The following is a 24,148-nucleotide window of genomic DNA, read 5'->3' on the forward strand; positions in this document are numbered from 1 at the left end:
AGAGCTAAAGGTCATTTAAGGTGCTTTAAAAAAAAGTAGCTGTGTACTCTCCATCAAGATACTTGCTTAACTACTTTCAAGGGGGGCTGGCAGTAATTAAGATTGATGTAATCGAAGGTTTATATTAAAGGCTGCTGCTTGTCATTATGTGACCAATAGATCTTGACAAATAAATCACCGGGTTGATATGCACAATATGAACTAATCACAGTGTCTCCATTATATAGTTTGTCCATCAGAGAGCATGGGTTAGTTTTTCTCCTCGAGTTTCTCATTAAAACTGTATGTTTAGACTCATATTTTTACTGGATATTTTTAACTCTCAAATATGGACATCAGCCTCAAAAAAAATCCAGTATCGATCCGGCTCTAGTTACTAAAGCCCTTAAAGAGCCCTTTTTGCAACAGAAATCAACAACAGAAACACAGAGAACAGCAAGCTTAGAGACCTTTATTTATTTTCTTTACATTAACTGAAACAAATGATGGGAAAATGAATTCATATCTCTGAGAAGGTTCCACTAAAAACTGAAAGACAAAAATGTATCCCTGATAGCGGGGTCTCTGCTCAGACCGGACCCCATGTCCCTTCACCAAAGCCAAGAAAACAAACAGCTCACATAGAAACACACACTTCACAGCTGGCATCAGTTAACCCTCATTCATTCACAAAGCTCTGACTGGGAACACCAACACCCTTCATGAACAGGACCAACTGTCATACTGCCATTCCAGTAGGACTGGTTCCAGTAAGGCCAGTAGTTTACTTTCATCACTGCTATTTCCCTGTTTTATTTCACAATAGATTTAATTCATTTGGTCAAATTATACAATTCAAAATCTCTTATTTTAAAACTACTGGCCTTAAATTTACATGAAGAGCGTCAATCTCCCTACAGCACCGAACGCTTTCTTCCCATTTTATATTTTGTATAATCACTTAGTGCATTGCTCGAGGTTTCCTGAGAATAGTTGCAGCACAAAAAAAAATCTAAGGCAACTTCATCCCAATATATATTATATTGACTATAACGCTGTACATTATGCAGGAGGAAGAGTATTCAGCGGGGGTTTTAAAGAAGTATAGTCAATTTCAATCACAATCTTAAATCGTACGGAGTGAGTTAATGGACTAGATATTGACGGTCGGACGAAAAGGCTTGAAGCTCTAAATATCATAGTGCAAATAAACTGGAAATAAAAAATGATTTACTACACAACAAGGAGTGGATAGTGCACACAAGGCCAGACCAGCGCGACTGCTACACCAGGTTCTGACTACATGGGTTTCAAGAGAATTGGAAATAAAAAGACAACTGCTGTCACTTAAAGCCATTAATGACGCATTACACCCTGCAAAAGGCCTTAATGCACTGGTCCAGGGCAAGCATGTTGAAGCTAAAAAGGGTTTTGGTCGAAGACAGATAAACTCAAAAGATAATGGCCCCTTTAGACACAGCAGTGGCCGATCTATAGGAACTGCCATGCGATAATGTGATACAGTACTATACATGTTGAATTACCAACAGACAAGCATGCTGAAAATGTCAAAACAGAAAAGTCGTTTTATGCTCCAGTTACAGGGAAGGTTTTAACCCCCTGACTTCTTCTTTGCTCTGTTCCCTTCTCTCAACCCCGGAGGATGGAATGTGCCTGTATTATTGCAGTACCTGACGGGATTAAATGTGCAAAGAATGCATTCGAGGAAGAATTGCCAAAAGAAGACACGCAGCCCATAAGAAGGCGTTTAGGTACGTGGAGATGTTGAGCCAAAATCTTTAGCGCAATGCAGCTTCTTGTAAGACCTAGACGAGAAGTGGACTGCGATCTGTGCCCCACCCTGGATTTGGTCTCACAAAAGAGTTTCAGCAGAAGAGTCATAATAAATAACAATAAATAAATAAGTACAGAAAAACGGAGCAAGCCATTTCTTTCATGCCCTCAGCTTGCCCCCTTTCTTTTCTTTCTTTTTTTTTTTTTTCCCAATAAGGAACCCAAACGAGTGCATTGGAAGACTGAAATCCACAGCCTTTCGGAAAGGAAGAATTGTCTTCAGCATAATCAACATCAACTCATCGACCCAGACTTTGTCTCTTTTGGTCAGGCATTTAACACAGAGCTCAGCGGCTCCGAAACACTCAAATATGGAAGCAGATTCTTTCTCATGGCTTTCAGAACAGTTGGGAAGAATCTTCTCTTCAGACCCAACATTGGCTACAATTCACCTCTCTCCTCTCCTGTTAACTTAGGATTTAAGAGAACAGTTCAACTAAAATCTTTGGTTTAAGCACCAAATCCAAGCAAAAGTTCTACCACAAACAAGAAAAGACACAAAGAACATTATTGCTTACAATGTACAGAACAAGTTGGATAAATTAGACTGCATTTCCACTGATAACCACCAGAGGGCAGTGGCCACACAAGCTCGTTCTTGTGATCTAGGTGAAAAGACTTCTGGATTGCACCTGAATCAATACATTTATGTCGTAACTAAAATATACATCTTCAAATATCCCAATATGTCGCAGCTCTGGATTTGAGTTTGCATAGTGAAAAGCATCCCGGTAACCACACACTCAACACACGCATGTCCAGCTACAAAAATCTAATCAAATCAGCACAAACCGGAAACACATAAAAACAAACAAAAATAAAAGTTAAAAGACAAATGAAATAAAATGCCAAGAGCCAGAAGACAAACATTTAAAATATCTCAGAAAACCCGTTTTCCTTTTTTTTTTTGTTTGTTTTTATCATTTAGTTTTTTTTAAGCGCTCTCCATATGGGAGCAGCAGGTCATTAGTCCAGCCACCTGAGTGAGATTTTTTTTTACTGTGGATGCTTTACCACACAGACACACATGTACACACGCAAACGCACACACTCTCTCTCTTTTCACTATTCCTCCTCCTCCGCTGCCTCTTCACCATTTTCCTCTTCCGCTTCGTCTGCCCATCGCTCACGGTGCGAAGCCGGTGAGTGGGTTCCTCCGGGATCTTCTCCCTCTGCCTCTCGGCCTCCTCGCAGCTCCAGACCTCGCAGGAAGAGCTCGGGGTAGGTGGCCAGCCTGCGAGGCCCCATTTGAGCCAAAGCCTGAAGAGCGAGAGACCGCTCCCTCTCCACATCACCCGGGAACATCAGCGGAGGGCCGGCCCGACTCCCACCATCAAGCACTGGGTGAGAGAGGAACGCAGAGGAGTGCGCCTGTAAAGACATGGCCTCCAGAGGGTTGGACTGCTCCCTCCTGCCTCCATCACCTCTCCCATCCTCCCCGTGCTCAGGCCCACGTCTGGGCCGGCGTGTGCGCAGCTCCAGGCAGCTGTGCCCCTTGCGGTGACGCTGGAGGTGGTCCTCTCGGGCGAAGGCCTTGTGGCAGAGCGGGCACTCGAAGGGCCTCGCCCCGCTGTGGAGGGAGAGGTGGTTTTTGAGGTCGTATGAGTGGAGAAACCGAGCAGGGCAGTGCGGGCAGGGGTAGGGGCGCTCGCCTGTGTGTTTCCTCATGTGGATCTTCAACTTATCATTCCTAATGAAGAGAAAGATGAAAGAAGAATGAAGGGGCAGAAGCGAAGCACGGTAGGAGCAAAACATGAATAAAAGATTCAATCAGGCCACAATACATCAAACCATTTTGCTTTGTGCATATTAGATGTGAGGATGTGGCTGTACCGGGTGAAACGGACTCCGCAGGCGGAGCACTGGAAGGGCTTCTCTCCAGTGTGTGTCCTCATGTGTCGGGGCAGTTTTCCCGCTCCATGGATGATCTTCTGACAAACAGGGCACTGCTGGGGTGTCTGAGACTTCCTCTTCCTCCCGCCTCCCACCGCTGACGCTGACGCTGACGCTCCTTGATCAGCTGCAGAGGTAGGTATGGAGATGCTTCCCATCAGCATTCCATCGTCACCAAAACCCTCCATGTCATCATCCTCTGACAGCTTGTCAGTCAAGGGCTGGACAGGAGGCGGGTGGGCTATACGGGGGCGCTCATGGAGCCAGTGAAGGAGCCCCCCATTTGGTGTGGCCCCTCTCCCTGGCTCTCTGATTGCCCTGGGATCTCCATTCTGCCGAGATTTGTGGCGAAGCTCTTCCTGTTCCGGGCTGGGTGGCTGGGTAGACGGCAGGGAGCGGAAGCTGTCGGATTCAGGTGAAGGGTGCGAGACGGGAGAGGCAGGTGATGGGATCAAAATAGAGGAGGTGATGTGGTGTGATCCAACTTTTTTCACCTTCTTTTTGTCCGTTTTTCTCCGGGAGGCTTTCATTATCCTGCTCTCTCCCTGCACAATCCTCTCGCTAGCTGCGTGTTGGGCTCTCTGCTCCTCTGCCGTCTCCCCCTCTGCCTCCGCCTTCTCCCCCAGGATGTCTCTGCATGCGTCAGCCACACACTGGATGCCCAGAAGCTGAGCCCCTCGCAGCACATCTCTCATCCCAGAGCTGGGGATGGTCAGGGTGGCAGTGTAGGCGAACTCCAGCAGTGCGTCCAGGGCGTCGGGTGCCACGCAGTCCAGCTGGCACACGCTGAAACCTCCTCCGCCCTCGCCACCCCCCTCCTCTGCCCCGAACAGCTGGCGGAAGTAGAGACTGACGGCGGCCATGACGGAGCGGTGAGTCGGGTAGCGTGCCCCACGGGACGTCAGAGTGAGGTCACACAGGAGTCCTGCCCTCCTCTGGTCATTCAGGTGGGACAAGAGCTCATTGCTGTGCTCCGGGAAGGGGATCCCAATCAGACCGTCCTCTCCTGGAGACATTGCCACCTGTGTGAATGAGGGAGAAGATCAGGTGAGTGGAGGGACTGAGGTCTCAGCAAATGACAGTTTCGTACCTGTCACGATCTGCTTTAATACAAATACATTCAGATTCTTTTCCTATGCATTTTGGCTGCTTCGAACATTGAAAAATAAGTTTCACTTCTCACAGAGAGCTGTGTATACATTTAAAAGTACCTAAAAGTAAACCTTCCGTGGCGTGACAGACACAAGGAGTTTCTTTCACGTGAGGGACAATTTAAACCAGGCTTAGCAACAACTCTTCCCCCTTATCCTCCCCTCCCCATCCCCCCTGCACTCTTTCCAGATTACTAAATCAGGAGGCGGCGATTTTGGCCAGTGAGATGGGGGTTGGGGCATCAGAGGACGAAGGCGATGGAGATGACAGAGCTAGATGGGGAGGCAAAATATAAGAGGAAGGAGAAGAAGAAATAATCATTAGAGCAGAGCAAGAGAGAGAGAGAGGGAGAGAGAGAGAGAGAGAGATAAAACCTAATGGTGGATAACAGTGACGCGGAAAGTATGCAGGATTATGCAATGTGCTGTAGGTGCTGTAACAGTAGGCAGTAGGTTAATTCCCGTGTGAAACCTTTATAGCATTAGCCGTTTGATTAAAATACCTGGAGAAGAAAGAGAGGGACGAATGGAGGAGAGAGAGAAGAAAGAAACGCAAGCAAGGGAGAGGGAGGAAGTGAGAGACTAGAATGGGTGAACGGGGGGAGTACCAGTGAAAGAATGAGGAAGGAAAAAAACAGCAAGAGCAGAATTACAACCTTTATGCGGAGTGGAATAAAAGTACGTCACTCACAAACTTGATGTGTAACATATACATTACAGTCAGTTGGTAGATTTCAGTTATTACAATCCTCTCCTCGTCTTTTTTTAACCCAATAAAGATCTTCAGCAAACTCATCGACACAGAGGTAAAATGTTCTAATGCAGGTCAAATAAGGCCAACAACTTTCTTTATTTCTCTTCGTGAGACGTAACGAGGCCTGTTGGTAATAAGACCCAACAACTCCCTTCTTTGGCTCCCTAAGCTCACACCTCACCCTGTCCACACTATACCTGCTCAACAATATCTCGAACACACCTGAGCAGACCAGATTTTCCACAAACAACTCACCCTCCAGATTCCCCCTCCCTGCCCTTCATCTCCCTCCCATAGCAACTGGCAGCCCCCTGGCCATCCAATAACAGTGTTCACACAGTGCCCAGAGGGCTCAGCACAACGACAGTACATCCACCTGACTAACCTGCTCCAAAACACACCCTATTAAATACACACAGGCACAGGAGTGCACAATTGCACACATACACACATCACATACACACACTGCGTGCCAATCCGTGGCTCCCCCCACCCACTATTGTTATATTTAACCTGTTGTATGACCATCTCGACACCAGCCTATTTAAAACACGTTTAAATGCACTCCACCCATTCAACGAAAAAAAAAGTAAAAGTACAGCCAATTCATTTCTCAAGAACTTGACGGCAGGGTTTTTTTTTTTTTAAATCTGTCCCGCCGCTCAAATCGATGTCAAACGTATCTTTGTCATCCCATCCCGTGCTTCAGTACCAAGACGTCCCAAATGTTCACCCTACCTTCCCCGTCCTCATGGGCACGGGCACAGTCAGCTGGAGGCGAGGCAGCGTGCGTCTCGTGGCATCCATCTTTCTGCTCTTCACCGCTCCTCTCTCCCTAGCTGTCCTCCTCTCCGTCTTCAAAAACCACTTTCTTGTCTTCCTACTTCCTGCTGCCTTTAGATGTGTAACTTAAAGGTCTGATCTCGCTGTCAGAAGTGGGGGTTAAGCGTTCATCCTTGGGGAGGTCTACCTCTTTCGTACATTCTGTCACTCACTCTCCTTCCTGTTGTATCAGAAGAGTGTGCAAGTGACGAAGGCAGATTCAAAGACACCCCCCCCCCCAAGGCGCCCACGCACCCCACTCTCTCCAAAACCCAACGGCCCATTTTCCGAACACTTTCCGATAAACACGGTCTCATCGCCGACCTCTCCCTGTTCAGAAAGAGGCCAACAGGTAGATGCGGTGTAGCGTATGCGAGGTTATGGCAGGACTGTGGACCGTGTAGAACAAATAACCTGCAGACTTCAGACCACACGCATTAATTCAACAGGTTTGGCAGGAAGGAAACCAGCACCTTCAATGAACACACCTCAGAAATACCTCTTCCCCCCCCCCGTCAACTCAATGTAAAATTGAACAATCATGTAAGCAACCATATTGGCAAGATGAGTCATATTACACTCAAAAACAAACATTCAGGTAGGTGCAATATGAGAGTTAAGCCATATTACATGGTACCACAGAGACAAAGCTGTGCAGAAAGCTCTTCCTTTGAAACCTGCACCTGCTAAATGTCACTGATTGCTCGTCATAAAGTAAAACCAGATATTTATATTATCTCCTCAGCTTGAGGCGACGAGGACGACGTGTGTAGTCGCTGACACAGACGAGTGAGGAAGTTAAGGGGCACATGTTTGCTTTGTCCTTTGCATGCATGCGCGCACACACGCACACGCACACATTTATTTGTTTTATTATTGACACCACTAACTACTATCACTCGTAGAAACCATTTTTCATCATTTCCATTTTTCACAACAGTCTTACATGATTGCAAACGGAACATCTTTTGGTTTTTGGATATTGGGTTGGATGAAACGAGACATTTGAAGTTGTGCTTAAAGGCATTTTCACTGTTTTCTGACATTTTATGCACAAATGTTTCATCATGAAAATAATCTGTAGATTATTTAAAACAATCCTTCGCTGCGGCCTTACATCATACACAGATGAAAAATAATATGCAGGAAAATTTGTTGTGGTTGGACAGAAAATCCTTGTGGAAACTCACCATCTAAGCCTCTGTAGGACAAAGTGGAAATGCGTCCCTTGACCTCGCATGTGTACATTTGTCTCATCATAAGTAGACACAATAACAGACCTGAATGTCATCTTTAAGGATCACCATCAAAGGCAGTCATTGTTTAAATGCATCCATAGGAAAACAGGACTACTGCTAATTATAATCATCCACATAAATACACAATACATCATGTTTTTCCCTATTTCTGAAATGCCGTCAATAAGCCAAAGGTCACAAGAACACAGAAAACAGAAATCTGAGCAAAGCTGTGCAGAATAGTGAGACACAAAGGGGTTTTAGGAGGAGTGCACGACGACGCACATTAAATTTCCGGCGCAGGGGAGAGAAAAAAAAAAGCATCATGGGTGGTTGGTGGTTCAAGCGTGTTATTTTAGGCATATTCCTTAGAACACAGACGTGTTCGGAAAATAATAAGATTGCAAAGAAGTTGCAATGATTCCCATCAATTTTCTGTCTGTGAGTCACTTAATACTGACACATCATGACATGCACAGCCACACACGCGTGACACACACACACACACACGCACACACACGTGTGCGCGCACACACACACACACACACACACTGTTCATATCCCCCCCTTCCCCTTCCTCGTCACCTTGTTTCTGTTTTTTGTTGCTAACCAAGGACATGTCTGCAAAAGCTGGTGAATCTTGCAACATACTGCAACTAATGCTAAGACTGCCCACAGGCAGATACCACAAACACACTTTGTCTTGCAAATAAAATAGTGTTAGCTCACAAGCACGTGTTCAGCTATTATCATAAAACATAATTACTGTCATTGTAAGTTTATTCATGTTGATTAGCGTTCGGTAGCTTTCAGTCAAATAACCGATATCACTGTTTGCCTTTAGGTGTGTCATTTAATGTCACTGTTAGTCTTTCCAAAACATATAACCACAAAAACACTCACTTAAAAGTATTCTCTCTCTCAGATAACTGCCCCCTTTTCACTTTTTATGCATTTGACGCTACAGATGTTAAGATGTTATCCTTCCAACAATCGTCTCTTATCTCTTTCTGTGTTTTTTGTTCTCACCTCCCACTCTTGTGTCGACGGTGGAGGAATTCACCTCCTCTGCAACTCTACGGTTTCCTCATCCCTCACTTTCATTATGTGCATGCTCTTCCTCTCTCTCAACAACGAGGATTTGTTACTTTATAAAAAAACTCATTACATATGGAGATTTTTTAATCATTCTGTCTTCATCTGACTGCCAGGCCGAGTGTCATCAACCTAAAGCTACGAACCAGTCGTACGACCTGAGCAGACCATAAAACTCAAATGACGAACAAATCAAATGAAACGTGTTCAGCAGAGAATCCACCGTGGATTCGTTTTTACTAAAGAGGAAATGGAAACTTAAATCCACCAGTACTTGTCCACTACCATGGCTCGGTGTAACTCCTGAGAAAAAAAAAAAAAAAAAAAAAAAAAAGTAGACGACTTTGCACGGAGGCCAGGAAAGTGACAGCAGCAGGATTGACCAAAGTTGCACAGAGAGATTTATTCTTCTGTCTGAAAGCAGTATCCATCCTCTGTATCATGAAATCCTTCTGCACACGCTCAGAGTGTGTGATGACTGGAACTAGAACTGTTAGTATTATTTTTATGGGTCTTATTTTCCGTTAAAGGCTGTAAGTTTTCCCAGTCCACCTCAATTATATCAGGCTCCAGCGCTAAGGGGGAAAATATGACTTTATACTATTCACAGAAAACTGTGGCTGAGAGGGAGCAGGAGAAATGCTTTTATAAATTCTGATGTCAGATGTTTTCCAAAGTGCCTGTACGTGTGTGTTTGTGTGTGTGTTGGTTAATGTGTGCACATATGGTTGGTTGCATGTGTTGTGTTCTCAGTACTTTCAGTACTTAAATAAGTAAAGGGGAAGAATATGGATAGTTCTTAGTCTTGAACAAGTCATACTTTGAAGTTAAATGTGGAAGGCAAAAGAGTGCAATTTTAAAAGCAGACATAACAGAATTTAGTAACATTTAGTTTTTTTTATGTCCAAAGTGTTGTAAAATGCCTGTATGGGGACGGATTGTAGCAGCATAAATACATTATAAAATCTACTTATTGCAGTGAAATGAAACACTACGTGCACACACACACACACACACCACACACACACACACACACGCACGTGCACACACATATCATCTCTGTTTTCATTCAGATAAAACTCAGAACTTGAGAGGTTATTCATAACCGCAATATAACAAATTATGATGCTAAACTACCACTGCACCAGAAAAACAACAAAGCGGCCAAGCACATGGAAAGTAAGATTCAAGCTCATACCGTTTCTCCTCCACACACTCGGCTTCCTCTCACCACTTGTCTTCTCTGTGTGGCAGGTTTTAAGGGTTACAAGAGACAAAAGTTTTCACCCTCTTTACACCTCACTTATTTGGGGTAGTGAGTGGAGTGTGGCACTGGGACACCTTCTATGAGGAAGAGTAGGGGAGGAGGAAACGGGGGGGATGAGAAGAGATGAGAGTGCACACGCATCTGCCAAACCAAAGCAGCACTCAGCCCGACGGAGCACTCTCTCAGGACTATCTGAGTGCAAAACCTGCACATTTAAGCAACAAATATACCCAGAACCACACAAGAGTACTGGCTCCACACCAGCTGACACATCCAGGTCTTCTAATAATACAGCTCGTCTCTGCCAGGAGATAAAACACAAGCACCGGCCACCCTCTGCGTTCCCAGCTCCCCCCGGACTGAACATTTGCATCCCACCAGGAGATATAAAAACAGATGCAACCAGGGAGAATTTGAATCGCCATTTGAATTTGTCAAAGACAAGACTTGAGACAGCAGATGATTAGAGCGACTGCACCCTGTCATGACTGGATGTAAGGAGAAATTTATAAGAAAAAGGGAAGTCCAGTGAGCTGATGTTACTCAGCACAAGTTTGTTCTGTCTTTTATTTAAGAAAGACACTGCAGCCAAGCCCTCCTCTGTCCTTACTGTAACTGGGGCATTATGGTGTGTGTTTGTGTGTGTGTGTGGACGCATGCGCACATTGTGGTCTTAGAACACATTACATTATTCATTTGGCTGGCAGAGCAGAGGCCCTTATCCCCTCGCCCTACCACACCACAAACACTCCACTGTGAGCTATAACAGCAGCCAGTTTGCATGCGAGACCTGAACACTAATGTGAATCTGCTGGAGGATTATCAGCTTATCAGCACATGGGACAAGACATTTGGGTGTACATATAGGCTCTTCCCCGTAACATCCACCAACTCCTAACCTGAAGTTAAAGTAAATAAAAGTGTCTTCTTACAGAAATGAGCCTCTTTTTGTCAAGGCTAGGTGGCACTGATGTCAAATATCCCAATGATTTGACATGAATGCCTTAAAAACAGCTATTAGCAATATTTTGGGGATGATTATTGGGGTTTGTCAAGGATCCACTCACAACCAGAGGCCTGCAGCCCACTGGTGGCCCTCAGAACGCCTGAATGCATTCAGTCTGGATTCATAACGGCGGGCAGAGACGTCGAATGAGGTGAAATCCAGCCCAGTTTAATTTTTCTTCTTTTTTGGTAATATTTTTTGGTTTTTGCTTTCATTTGGGAAGATAGTCGCACTTTTAAGAATCAGAGGTGAGTATTCAGTTACAAAAGGTTAACTGTTCTCAGAGGATATTCACTCACAGCACAATTGTAAGAAATGAGTGAATATTTCAATGACGGCAGAGAATAGTATTATCTTATTGTAATTTGGCCCGGAGGACCAGGAAAAGACAAAATCGACGTCCCAAGTTCCTACACAACATCTTGCTTCATATTACAAGAAAATATATCGATCGTAAGTGCAACCCAAAATATCATGTTTTCTTTTTTTATCTGGATATTATGACTAAAATTAAACACATCTGTGTGTCTCCTGACAGTTTTGCTCACTCAGCTCCATGTTTGAAGCTTTTCAGGTGGGACGGCTCCCATTTGGCAATTCAAAGCTATTTGTTTGTTACAGATTCTTTGATTCTGAATACTCTGAAACTACTGATTCAGTATCATACCGAAATGATTTCCCTATAGAAATGTAGTAGCTTTTCTGAAATGGGTATAATGTTCCACATTTCTGCCATGTTTGCTACTGTGAATGGAGGAGAGAGCGACAGGAGCAGCAAAAGAAATCAATCTGAGGTTGGAAAGAGGAAAACTGTATGAGATTTGAGAAGAGACAACAAAAGGAACATGAGGGAGGTATGTTTTCTAAAAACACACATGTTCTTAGAAGTCACACAAAAAAGGAGGGTATGGGGGAGGAGAAACACATGAGAGTGAGTGAATGGGGAGTGGGTGTTGAGATACTCTGTAAGATAAAACACAGGAGAGGGGAGGTTAAGACAGGAAAATCTAGTCCCGGCCTCGAACAATCTGTGTTAGCGAGGAGACATGAAACAGGAGTAGACAGAGTTAAGTTACAAGGGGAGAGGAAGGGGGAGACAGAAGAAGAGAAGGGAGAGGAGCAGTGACACGACGACCGGGAGATAAACAGAGCGATCGAGCAAGAGGTGAACACATGCACACAGCCACAGGAAGTAGCAAGAGAGTCCTTGCAGGTGTGTGTGTGTGTGTGTGTGTGTGTGTGTGTGTGTGTGTTTGTGTGGGTGTGTGTGCAGATGTCTGAGGGAGAGATGTGGTAGCAGCCACCTCTATCATTAGCATCACCAAAATGGGAGTTTCACCCTAAGATGGAGAACACACACAGATGTGAGAGAGAAAGCATGCTGACACGGTGGTTTCACACTTTATTCTCCCTCTCTCTTTGCTCTTTATCTGGTCAGCAGTTTCTACCCCCAAAACACTTCACGAGTGTGTGTGTGAACACCGGAGTGTCAAGGTGTGTGGGAGAATCACATTCTGCTCCCTGCGTCAATTAATATGCAAGAGCAAGAGAGAAACGTTATTTTTGTACATGTGGTTTTAATGACGCTTGTACGTCTGATGAGCTCATTTGAGATGATGAAGTTGAGGAACGTTTCCTCCGAGAGTCCCACAACCGATTACACTGCATGTGAAAAACTGCAATGGTAACAATGAAAGGGCGATAAAGTGTCATTACAGTCAAACATACTGTAATCTCTCGGCATACTTGCTGTAACTCAGCAGGGGTGTTTGAACATGTCGGTTCGTGATACAAACAAATGAACTATGCAGTTTTTAATCGTGTGTGTGGAGAGGAGCACCGAGCGCAGTAACTCATGACAAAACCTTATTTTAAACTGAGAGTAAGCAAAAATGAATCCTTTCTAGGAAAGAAATTCTTCAAGATTACCTTGAGGAATATTTATATTAGGTACAATAGACAGATTCATATGCAACATGAAAGTCACTTTTCAGTCAGATGTTCTATGAAGGCCAATATCAGGCTCCTTCGAATCTGAAGAAGGCAATAATAGCAATATATCATATTGTATTCATATTGTATTCATCATATTATATTCTCAGATACATTTCCAATTAATTGTTTTAGAAATTTGGAGGCACAATCAGCTTTCTTGTCTAACATACATTTAACATTAAAACAGGTGATATTAAAGGCCATTTTCTGTGTTTACATTGTATGTGTGTGTGTGTGTGCGCGCGCGTGCAACGACTATTTTCTATCTTCCATTTTTATTAATATATGTATTAAGTATGATATAAGCTATGTTAAGTTTGTATGAATTACTAGATCATGATATTAGACATTTTTCACATTCTGAACTGTTGTCATTTTCTCCAGATGTTTTGCTGAATGCTTTGTTTGAAATTGAAATAAAATGCGCTAATTCATAAAAGAATAAAAATGGGTTTCACACGGACATTTAACCATAAACTCTTAAAAAATCTTGTGTTTTTTTCCAAACCTGTATATAAATGCATGCATTTGTGCATCTATCCATAATTGTACAACACAACAAGAATAATTAACAATATCATTGATCTAACTCAGTAGCTCTATAAGTACTAATTACTATAAATCCCTCTATGATGCTTGTAAGATGTCCTTTTTTTGTTGTTATTTTGTCTCCTGGGATTAGATGAAGCACATAACAACACAACGCAGTCTGACACAAAAACAACACAAACCGCACTGGCAAGCAAGAATACAGCTCTAAATATTTAAAATGATAAACTTCACAAAGGTACCTCAAACAAAAGAGGTTATTTAGGTTTTTGTTTGCCCTCCAACACTGCAAATCCATGACTGTATGTACATACATGTGTAAGTGTACTGCGGTGGGTGTACACATGTGTACATGACTGTGTGGGTAATTCTGGAGATGTTTGGAGGACATGAACGACTTCTTTGCTCTTCAGTTGGGGTGGTGGAGAAATCAAGCTGGTTTTGGAGGTGAGGATGGTAGATGGGGTAATTGAGTGGGATGTGAGACAAATGTTGCGATCTACAGTCTGATGTATACGGTTTCAGTGTGTGCGTCCACGTAATGTATTGAAGCCTGCCTGTGAACACACTAATGTAAACAATGAATAACGGAAATAACTGCAGGACAATGCATTCAATGAGCGAAAATGTCTTCAACCACTGAAAAACATGATGGAGGCTTTTTAGTCTGCGCACATCTGTTGATGAGAAGCCGTGTTTAGAAAAGCAAACAGCTCATACTGTTACTGTGTGCGTGTTTGGGTGTCTTACATTAAGTTGAGTTGCCACATTACTGGGAGGGTCTCAACAACTGCTGCTCTCCCCCATCAATGACCTCTCATTTTAGAGGAAGATATTGCAAAAGCACTGGACACACACACACACACACAAACACACAGAAAAATGTCGCAAAACTAACTGATCCTGATCAGTTTCCTCTTCCTGTACTCAGTAAAGATCGTCGACCACTAGAGCTGATGGGGAGATAAGTGGAAGCTAAACTGAAACATAGAAATCAAGTAAAAACTAAAAATATTCGGCGTGTAGCAGCAGAGAGACGTAGAAAAGAGGACGCGAGTGAAAGACGCGTCACCTTTCTGACACCTTCCTCACAATCAGCTTAACAGCATGGTAGCAATACAGGGAGGGGAGGAGACTGTTTGCTTTTACTGTAACTGCAATCCATGAATTATATCAGAACAGTAACTGTGGGGCAGGACTTGACTTGCGGTCCAGCTGACAAATGCACAACTGCATCACCCACTGCTGTGGTGTCAAAACATCAGGAACCAGACAGCCGCATGAGTTCAACACCAGCAACAGACGTGAGGTGAAAATAACCGATAGCTTCTCCTGATGGACGTCTTACAGCAGAGTCACAATTCTCTCTTTCACAGCCTGGATGCTTGATGCAGATCGAAGACAATCCGAACAGTCTGATGTATCACACGCCCCTTCTGCAACAATAATAATGTTTGTTTTTGAAATATCGGCAAAACAAAAAAGTGATTTTATTTTTCCAAAAGGGATGGTGCGCATGCCTTTTGGAATAAAAGCCTCCATTTGCTGCTGGAGTTCCCCTTTGAACACAACACACACAACACATGAAAGGGGTCAGTTTCAGCAGCAATGACTCCCTTCGCCTGCTAGTGTTTGGGTGTTTATTCTCACTTTCCCTGAAGTGTTGTCTCACTGTACCTATTTATGATAACCGCCCGCTCAATAAGTACAGAAACAATTGCACTGTTACTAGAAGAGCTGAATCATGATCACTCCTTCAGCCTGTCGCTTTTTCTCAAGCCTGTTTTTTCTCTGTCTTCTGACTCTTTACAAGAAGGAGAGGAGTCATGGCCACCTGCCGATTGGTTAGCGCTGGGTGGCGTGGGCTGCGAGGCTGGTGGTCGAGAGCGAGGGAGGGCTGTCAAATGCTACAGAAACTCATGACTGAAAAGAGGAAATGGCAGATACAGAACTTCCTCTATTGACACAGATCGAGTGGGGGCAAGACTCAACTGTAGTAGCACCGTGTAGTCACCCCTGTGCCACTATTGCTTCAATGTGGAGAAGCAACCGCCATATATGGTGAAAACATGGCATTTGTACAGAGGTCAAAGGGATAAAGTCATGGTTTACATGTTTTTAAATAAAGGGAACTTCCAAACATTAAACTAATACAGCAGTGAAATAATAGGCAGAACTTCATGAAAATAAGAAGTCAAGACCGAAATCTAATCTTGACAGGCTGAGCCCCATTTCATGCACTTGGTGACACACCGGCCTGCCTGCAGATGTGATCGCCTTGTTTTTTTTGCGTGAACAAAACTCAAAGGAAGATCAAGGAATCGAGCCGTGATCTCAGAATAAATGGCTGTTTGTGCAGCGTGGGCGAAATCAACTGAAAAAAACTGTGAAAAAAGGTGAGACACCTTCAAATATTAGGGCCAAAAGAGACACACATTCACGTCTTTCATCTCCCATTCTCCCTCCCCCGTTCTCTCTCTCTCCCCACCTTCCTCCCACTCAGTCGGTTTGCATGAAACTGAAAGACCCATGTCTGAAAAGGGGGAATTTATATGGGCTCACATGCCCTAATTAAAGCATTTCCTGGAACTGTGTGCATGTATGTATATATGTGTGTCTATATGCATGTGATGGTTTGTGTGTGCGTGTGTGTTTGTCCGTGTCTGTGTGTGTGTGCTCCTCGCCTGACAGACCACTTGAGTTCACTTCCTTCTACCCACCAATTCACGGACACATGGTTGTCATCAGTCATACTCCAGCAAAGCCAAGGTCACATGATTTGTCACACCAACTTGCCCACCACGTGCACGCACACACGCACACACACACACACACACACACACACACACACACACACAGGAGTCGCAGAAAAATTCACATCCGACTCAAATGAAATACGAGTGTTAATAACTATATGTAACATATAATCCTTTTCATGCTCAAACACAATACTCTATCATTTATATAATTTGTGCATTTCAAAATATAGTTTAGCAGGAATTTCTCGTTTTGCCTCTGATGACGAGCAGCAGTAATCAGGAAGGGAACGAAAGGCAGGTTTGTAGCTGTTTTACGGCTGAAATCAGGAGTGTGTTAAAAGACGAAAACAATGCATTAAGTAAGAGACGCTCTTTTTACTATCCTTCACTGGTTCTGTCCAGTCTCATTTACAATGCCAACGAAATCAAAATAATACACAGTAAGTATTAGATACATGTTCACATTAAAGCCTTCATGACCGAGAGAGTCTTCACAGTGGGATTTGTACGATTTTTATTTTACAGTGAGTTGATGTTAATTTAAAGAAAGGAAAATCAAACATAGGTATTTGTGTATGTCTGCAATGTGTGGTCCAGTTTTAAGAGCCAAAACCTGCAGATAAATGTACATTTCTGAGCCACAGCTTTCTCAGCTGAACAGTAATTAGAATTGGATTGGTGTTAAAAGCCCGAAAAAGGTCCGTGCCCGAGAAATACTACAGCATCATTCTTTGTAAATGATGAATATGTTATTAGGCTGTTACGTTCCCTCATGATGTATTATTAGTTACAGGAACCAGAGCTTTGGGCAGGTGCAAAAACCTTCATACAAATTCAGATATTTCAGTTGCAATATAATTGCAGGTTTCTGAACCAGCTACCGTAGCATTAGCCCGAAGCTAAAGAAAGTGTTGAAGTTGCTGGTATTGGAGGAATGTGTCCTCTGCTGTGCAGTTTTGTTCAGCTTTGTATTATTGTTATACTGATATCAACGAGGTTTTAAAGCAGTGCTGCTTTGTTGTGATCACGTACCCAAAACCTATAAATATCATAAGCCCGTTTTAGACACAAGAGTTTATTTCTGGCATTATTCCCGAGCCATCTTAAAGGCCGATTGAGTCTGCGGCCAACAAACTACAGAGGAGTTAACTTCCAGGTTGCCTATAAAATATTTAAGTGCTTGACCACTTTATTCAGCTCATATTTTTTTCTAAAGCCACCGTAGAAAAAACGATTTTCTGTGACCCCCCACAGCAATGTGTCTGTGGTGTAAAGTGTGTCAGAGGAACACAAAATGTGTGAATAAAACAGGTACAGATTTGGCTGTTGCGGATGATTCACCTCCAGGAAATCAGTCACGCTATTTCTGAAATTCATCCTGAATCTTATTGGGCTGAACTCAATCACCGCAGTTCATTGTCAATCATATAGGAGTCGATTCAATGAATTTTCAGGGTGCAGGTTTGCTGTTGCTTTAAAGATGAAATCTGCCCTGTTTTTAATGAATATATTATTTTTTATATCACCTGTGTGGTGGAGTCTAAAACTAGGGCTGCAACCATTGATCATTTTCATTATCGATTAATCTGCAGATGATTTTCACAATTAATCATTTAGCCTATAAAATGTCAAAAAAAACAAGAACAATGCTCATCACAATTTTCCCAGAAAGTGACGTCTTCAAAGTCTTTTTCAGTCCAACCAACAGTCCAAAACCCAAAGACTCTTCATTTGCAAACATACATGCAAAGAAAAGGAATTAAATCCTCCTTAAAAAGCTCGAACCAGCAAACGTTTTTACTTGAAAATCCATTAATCAATTATCAAAAATGTTTTAAAAAGTTGGCAATTATTCATTTAAATATTTTGCTTTTTTATTATTTTTCTTTTCATCAACTAATGGTTGAAGCTCTTGTTAAAATATTAAAAACACTTAGTGTGGTTAGAAATGTTGATAAATAAAAAACATCTCACTTCATCACTTTGACTTTTACCACAAAACAAAAGCAGCAACGAGCTGAACTTCATACAACACTCGACACCCCGTTATCCTCGCCGTAGATTGAATGTGCGGAAAATTACACGTTTCAACTTGTGCCTGCAGGTGGCGCTACTTAACATAAAAGTATCGCATACCTTTGACATGACGTAGAGGAAACATTTTGTGACCAATCACGTCGTTACTGTCACACTGCATTGGTTCGTTTGAATGGAGCTTGGGCCACGTTTCCATAAGGCATCTTAAAGACGTCAGCATAATTCAAGCAAAGCTATAGTGGAAGCGTCGGAAACCTCCGTGCACAGTTTTTGGACGTGAGAATTAAGGAATCTGCTTTTAGGAATCCTCACGGTTTTCCAGAACAGACAATCACGTCGACTGAACGCAGCGACTGGTCGACTGCGGAGGTGACAAAGAAGGAAGGGTTTGACCATCTTTAGCTCTTTCAGCATTCTTTGCACAATTACTCTTACAAAGTGCAACACCATAAAAAGCTTTGATAAGAGACTTAAAGTGAAAAAGTGTTTCTGAAAGTGCACACCATTATCTCCACTGGTACAGTTAATCACAACTCCTTTTGCCCCACATTCAAGTGTGTCCATTTGGAACAGGCATTAACACCTTTGTACCGACTTCTTTTGAAGAACACGGAGCTCCAAAGGTAATCTTTTGTCCTATTGTACGTCTCTGGGCTCAGATCTTTTCAGAAAACAAGGCGCCTACAGCCATAAAAGTGCATTTGAAAGAGAGAGCGACTGATGTCAGATCTTATAATATAGACGGTGATATATGGCATGGTTCCTACCTCCAGTCCATAAACCCAGGAGAAGATGGGTGCCTGCTTTCTTCTGCCTCTCGCTCGTCCCCCTCCTCTTTTGGTTCTTTGCTCAGAGGTCAGCAGAGGTCATACACCTGAGGGGAAAAAGGCACAGAAGTATGAAAAAATCAACCTGATTTTTTCTGAGCAATATGAATCTCAAATGGGGGGCTGCTGTGAGTCAGGCAATCACCTAGTATGTTCACAAAAATGGGGGATGTGATGAACTGATGTCAAGAAAAGGCAAAGTGCTCACTAATTGAGGCAGATGTTGTCTTTTCTTTTGTGAAACAGGTTAGTTACGGCACGTGGATAAACATACACCCACAGGCGATCACATGGTGCATCAGATGTAATTTGGGGTGGAGTGGGGGGTTCTTGAAAAAGAAAGACAGAAACCAACCGCTTCCTGCTTTGACTTCTTCGGAAAAGAAGTTCTCCAACGGTCAGTAATGTTTGGGAAAGCCCACACGCACACAAACACACACACGCGTCTTTGAGTGCATGTGATTAATACCATACTGTACATTTTTAGGATTTCCACAGCTCTGTAAGAAACATCCAAAAAATGTAGGCGACGATGAGGAGTGTGTCAGAACTGCAGACTAAAACATACGACGATGATGAAAGGGGGAAAACACAGATATGAGCTACGAGACGAGGGCCTGTGGAAAGCAGAGCAGGATACGGGTCATGTCAGGGCAGCGGGACTGAGGGGTGAAGCACAGATGTCCAATTATGTTGCAGACAAAGTCAAGGCAAACAGAGCTGGCATTAAGAATTTATTTCAAAACCCTGATGGCTCTTCCATATGTGGGGAACCAGCCCAGTGCGAGGGAGCATGAGAAACATCCACTCACATGATGGCACCCAGACTTAAAGAAATCTGAAAAGCTTTCCTGTCTCCTAACTTTTCTTCCCTTCAGTCACAAGCTTCCCCACACACAAGAAATCGCAGAGGGCGTTTCAGCCTCCCACACAAGCCCCTCCGAGAACCGAGAGGTGAGCCAAAAACGCTGTGACAACACCTCAGCCTAGAGGGCATAAGGCATTAACTACCTGGATGGCTAAAGATTTAACCAAACAAGCTGTGCCCAAGACAAGGAAACCAAACCCAAGCCAGTTGAGCTTGTTAGGCCGGTCTGTCAGAGGGGCGAGTCAGCAACACATCTACCTCTGTAATGACACACACACACACACACACACACACACACACACACACACACACACACACAAAAGCCCACTGGCATGACAGCCCTCCCCACCCATGAGGTAGGCTGAAGCCTTAACCTAACATTACAGCCTGAACACATCCTATTGTAACACAGGATAGTGACGGGATTAACATAAAACACTGGGTGCGCCACGGGGAGTACGATGATGATGATGATGATAATGATGATGATGATGATGATGATGATTAACAGACCACTGCAGGGGGATCATTTAGGTGCAAGAGGCTAAATCCAATAGATCCAGCGCTCTGCGTGGCCATGGGCAGCAGAGAGGCAGGTGATGTGCGTGAGAGCAGGTTAGGTTTTGGATGTCAGCCGGTGTTCTCGGCTATAATTAGCAGCCGAGTCTCCAGAAATGTACCCGCCGACCCCGCTCTCTCTGTCTCTCTCTCTCTCTTTCTGTATCTCTCTTTCTCGCTCTCACCTGGCCGCCGCGCACAGACGCACATATCAACCAGCGGCTGCAGCACCTGCTCCAAAAACACAACCACGCAGCCGCAGTTTTCATTCTGTGCACTTAACGCGCGCAAGCCGTAGGATAAAAACGGGGGGAATAAATGTCGACGGGAGTTACCGAAAACCCGTGACGTGGATTGTCCTCCCGTGACCCCGATCAGAACCGGGAAGGAGGGAGGAGAGCGGCTATAGGTTGAGACGAGCCGTCCCAAAACAGACCTGTCACTTATATCACATTTAACCTACAGGTGTGTTATAGTTTTCAGTCAAATCGACCGCAGTCAGGTGAAGCGGTTACCTGAGTGCCGGTGTGTCACCTGTTCAGACTCGTCGCCTCCCACCTGACCGGCCTCCACACTTCCTGGATTATTCCGTCCCACCCTGCCTGATTCTTCTACTTCTTCTTCTTTTTCTCTTTCAGCTAGTGTCTCTTGTCCTCCGCCGGCTCTAACCGCTGTCCTCAGTTCGGCACCCGGGAGCTTTTATTCTTCGCCAAATCGTGCGTCGGCGTTTTTCTCTCCTCCGTCGTCTCCTCTGTCTGCAGACCGCCGGCTCTCTGGGCTGCTCTGACCCCCCTGTCTGCTGCCTCCGCTGGCCCACTCCGACTCCCTGCTCCTTCTTTCTGAGAACCAGGAAGCGGCTTGCCCTACTTACACCCAGTCGCGGATTGGCTCTGGCAGGGCTGGAGAAGAGACCGCCGGGGTGGGCAGGGCACAGGGGGAGGGAGGCAGGGAGGGAGGGGGTCCGGCTCTGGTGCGATAGGCCAACAGCGGTGTCTGTCGCTGTGCCGGCGGCAGAGGGAGGAGAGAGGTCGGCAGGTTTGGAGACCCCGCTCCTCCTCCTCCTCCTCCTCCTCCTCCTGTCTCCCTTGGGCATCACAGCGCATAGCTGAGGTGGGTTGAAACAGCGGGCAGCGAAAGCGGATTGAAGGATATCTGCTTATTGCTTACCTGTCAGATGCAAAAGCATTTTCAGTCGAAACAGACTTAGTGCCCCCTCCCCCTCCTCATGACTCAGCAATACTCCCTCTGAAGCCAGAGGTGACCACGGATGGAGAGGTGGAGGTGCGCCACGACAGAACTCCAAACAGGTGACTGGACTGAGGCTGACACATGATTAAACGGAACCTGCTGTGATAAATGAAACTCTTGGGGAGGATGTTTCACATCCAGTGTGAGGGCAGCGGCGGGGTAACACCAGGGACTTTTAGAAAATGACTAGTGAATCAGTTAAGAGAGAAAGAATAAAGGCTAAAGTCAGCTGAAGCGCAAAACACAGTAGCCTGTTCATGAACACTTTTTTCCAGAGAGACAAAAATCAGTTTTTCGTGACACGCACAGACGCTAAACAGAAGCCTCGTTTCACTGCAAACAACTCAGCTCTGAACACTTACGTACATGCGTCCTGTTTGAAGTGGTTATGGGGATGGGAATCACCTCGCTTTTTCAAAGTTTGAATCTCATCCTCGTCTGCAGCAGCTCCTGGATTGTGTGCTGCTGGGTTTAGAAGTAAGGCTGCAGGAAGTCTATATATAATATTGCGGTGAGCTCAGCCAGCCCACCCATCACCACCCCCCTAACCTTAAATCTCTGCTTGCTCTGCGGCTGTGCTACTAGTCAAAGAAGTAAAACTACATGTGCGACATATATTCCATAACTGATTTCCCACGGTCGTTTTTTTTCTTTTCTTTTCTTTCTTTCTTTTCTTTTTTTTTTAAAGCACGTAGCTCTGTGGGTGCGAGACAAATCTGAGGGGTCACGAGATGATTAACGAGATAGTACACAAGAACAAAACGTGCTGTTACTACACAAACAGTGTTTGTTTTTATTTTTTCCTTTTATTGTGAATTTCTGGATACTTCATCTCCACAGGCCCCTAAAAAGTTTTCGTATGAAACAATCTGAAAAGGAACCATCACCCTTTGGTTGGACTGGAAGCACAATATGCAACATGTGTCCAGAGGTGGAATGTACATGTATTCAAGTGTATTTACAATTCTGAGGTACTTGAGTATTTTCATTTAATGCTACCTTGTACTTTTACTCCATGACATTTATTTTGACAGATTTAGTTAGGCCTACTTTGCAGATTCCAATTATTAATTATATTTAAAAAATAAATAAGTTACGAGATATTATTATGGATCAAGGTGTTGGGCCACCACGTGCTGCCAGAAAGGCTTCAGTGCACCTTTGTACTAATTCTATAAGTGTCTGGAACTGTACTGGGTGGATGGAACGCCTTCTTCCAACAGATATTTCTTCTTTTGGTGTATTGATAATGGCGGCGCAGAGCACTGTGTACTGCTCTGATCAGGATAAGGTGATCACTCTGAACAATTCTGTATTGATTTACAGTTACCTTTCCCTCTTTGACCACAAGCAGACCCAAACCATCAGCCGCCAGATCCCCTTACTGTAAGTGGTCAAGCACTCAGCCCTGTACTGGCCTCTTGGTGTACATGCACTCGCTCACTAATTGAGAATATCGTGAAGGATGGCTCATCTGGCCCTATCATTTTTTCCCCATCTCTGTAGACCACTGCCTGCCTGTTACAAGAGGTCATGAATAGGAATTGCAACAGTGTTGTAAAGCATAAGAACTTACAAAGAGACCCTTCAGTCTGTTTGTGGATGGATGTATTGAGGATTATATCAATCCAGTGATTACACTTGCAAGAGAAATGCACACAGGGCTATTGCTATACTATGTAATGAAACACTGTTGTATGATGAGGAATAAAATGCTCATTATCGTGAGGTTTTTAGCCCTCAAAACTCACTGCCAGTCTAGTTTGTTTCCAGTGAAACCTCATTGTAAAGACTTCCCTCTGAGTCTATTTCAGAGCCAGAATGACAGGCAGCAATTACAGACCTGTTTATCCCCCCACCTCTATTCATGGCTGGTAATCCAGGCTGGTCTGCCATCATTAACCTCATCTCCACTGTCTCCTTGCTCCACTGCCCTCTCTTCTTCACATTAAAGTTCTGTGTCACTTAAATGGCCGTCCTGTTCTCTCATGTGACTGTACAGATAGATACATACTTGTGCAATATAAATGGTGCTATTGTGCAAGATGCGTCCTCTTCCTGCTGTCTTAATCTGATTATTAAAGTGTCATCGCCATCTAGTGGTCACTGTACAGCCTGCAGGCCCGAATCCCTCACAATTGCCTGCTCAGCTGAGGCCTCCTCTACAAAACTAATCTGTTTGTGCACTGTGGAACTGTAGAAACATGGCTAAAAATACAAGCTTACAGCCTCTCTCTATCAACTGTTA

General features: G+C 44.1%; 1 protein-coding gene across 2 annotated transcripts; it reads right to left on the reverse strand.

The window, feature by feature from the left end:
- Positions 1-435: 435 nt before the first annotated feature.
- On the reverse strand, positions 436-21,636 carry zbtb7b (zinc finger and BTB domain containing 7B). 2 transcript variants are annotated; one of them, XM_076736606.1, is made up of 4 exons: positions 21,187-21,636; positions 19,167-19,273; positions 3,667-4,748; positions 436-3,523 (listed from the first exon to the last, which is right to left on the reverse strand). In XM_076736606.1, the coding sequence occupies exons 3-4, from the start codon at positions 4,740-4,742 to the stop codon at positions 2,899-2,901; spliced, it is 1,701 nt and encodes a 566-aa protein (XP_076592721.1). In that variant the 5' UTR covers positions 4,743-4,748; positions 19,167-19,273; positions 21,187-21,636; the 3' UTR covers positions 436-2,898. The 2 variants fall into 2 exon arrangements, with proteins under 2 accessions (XP_076592721.1, XP_076592720.1); XM_076736605.1 differs by having other exon boundaries at positions 21,168-21,636.
- Between the last annotated feature and the right edge of the window lie 2,512 nt (positions 21,637-24,148).

Source organism: Chaetodon auriga, chromosome 8 (assembly GCF_051107435.1).
Source record: "Chaetodon auriga isolate fChaAug3 chromosome 8, fChaAug3.hap1, whole genome shotgun sequence".
Taxonomy (NCBI): domain Eukaryota; kingdom Metazoa; phylum Chordata; class Actinopteri; order Chaetodontiformes; family Chaetodontidae; genus Chaetodon; species Chaetodon auriga.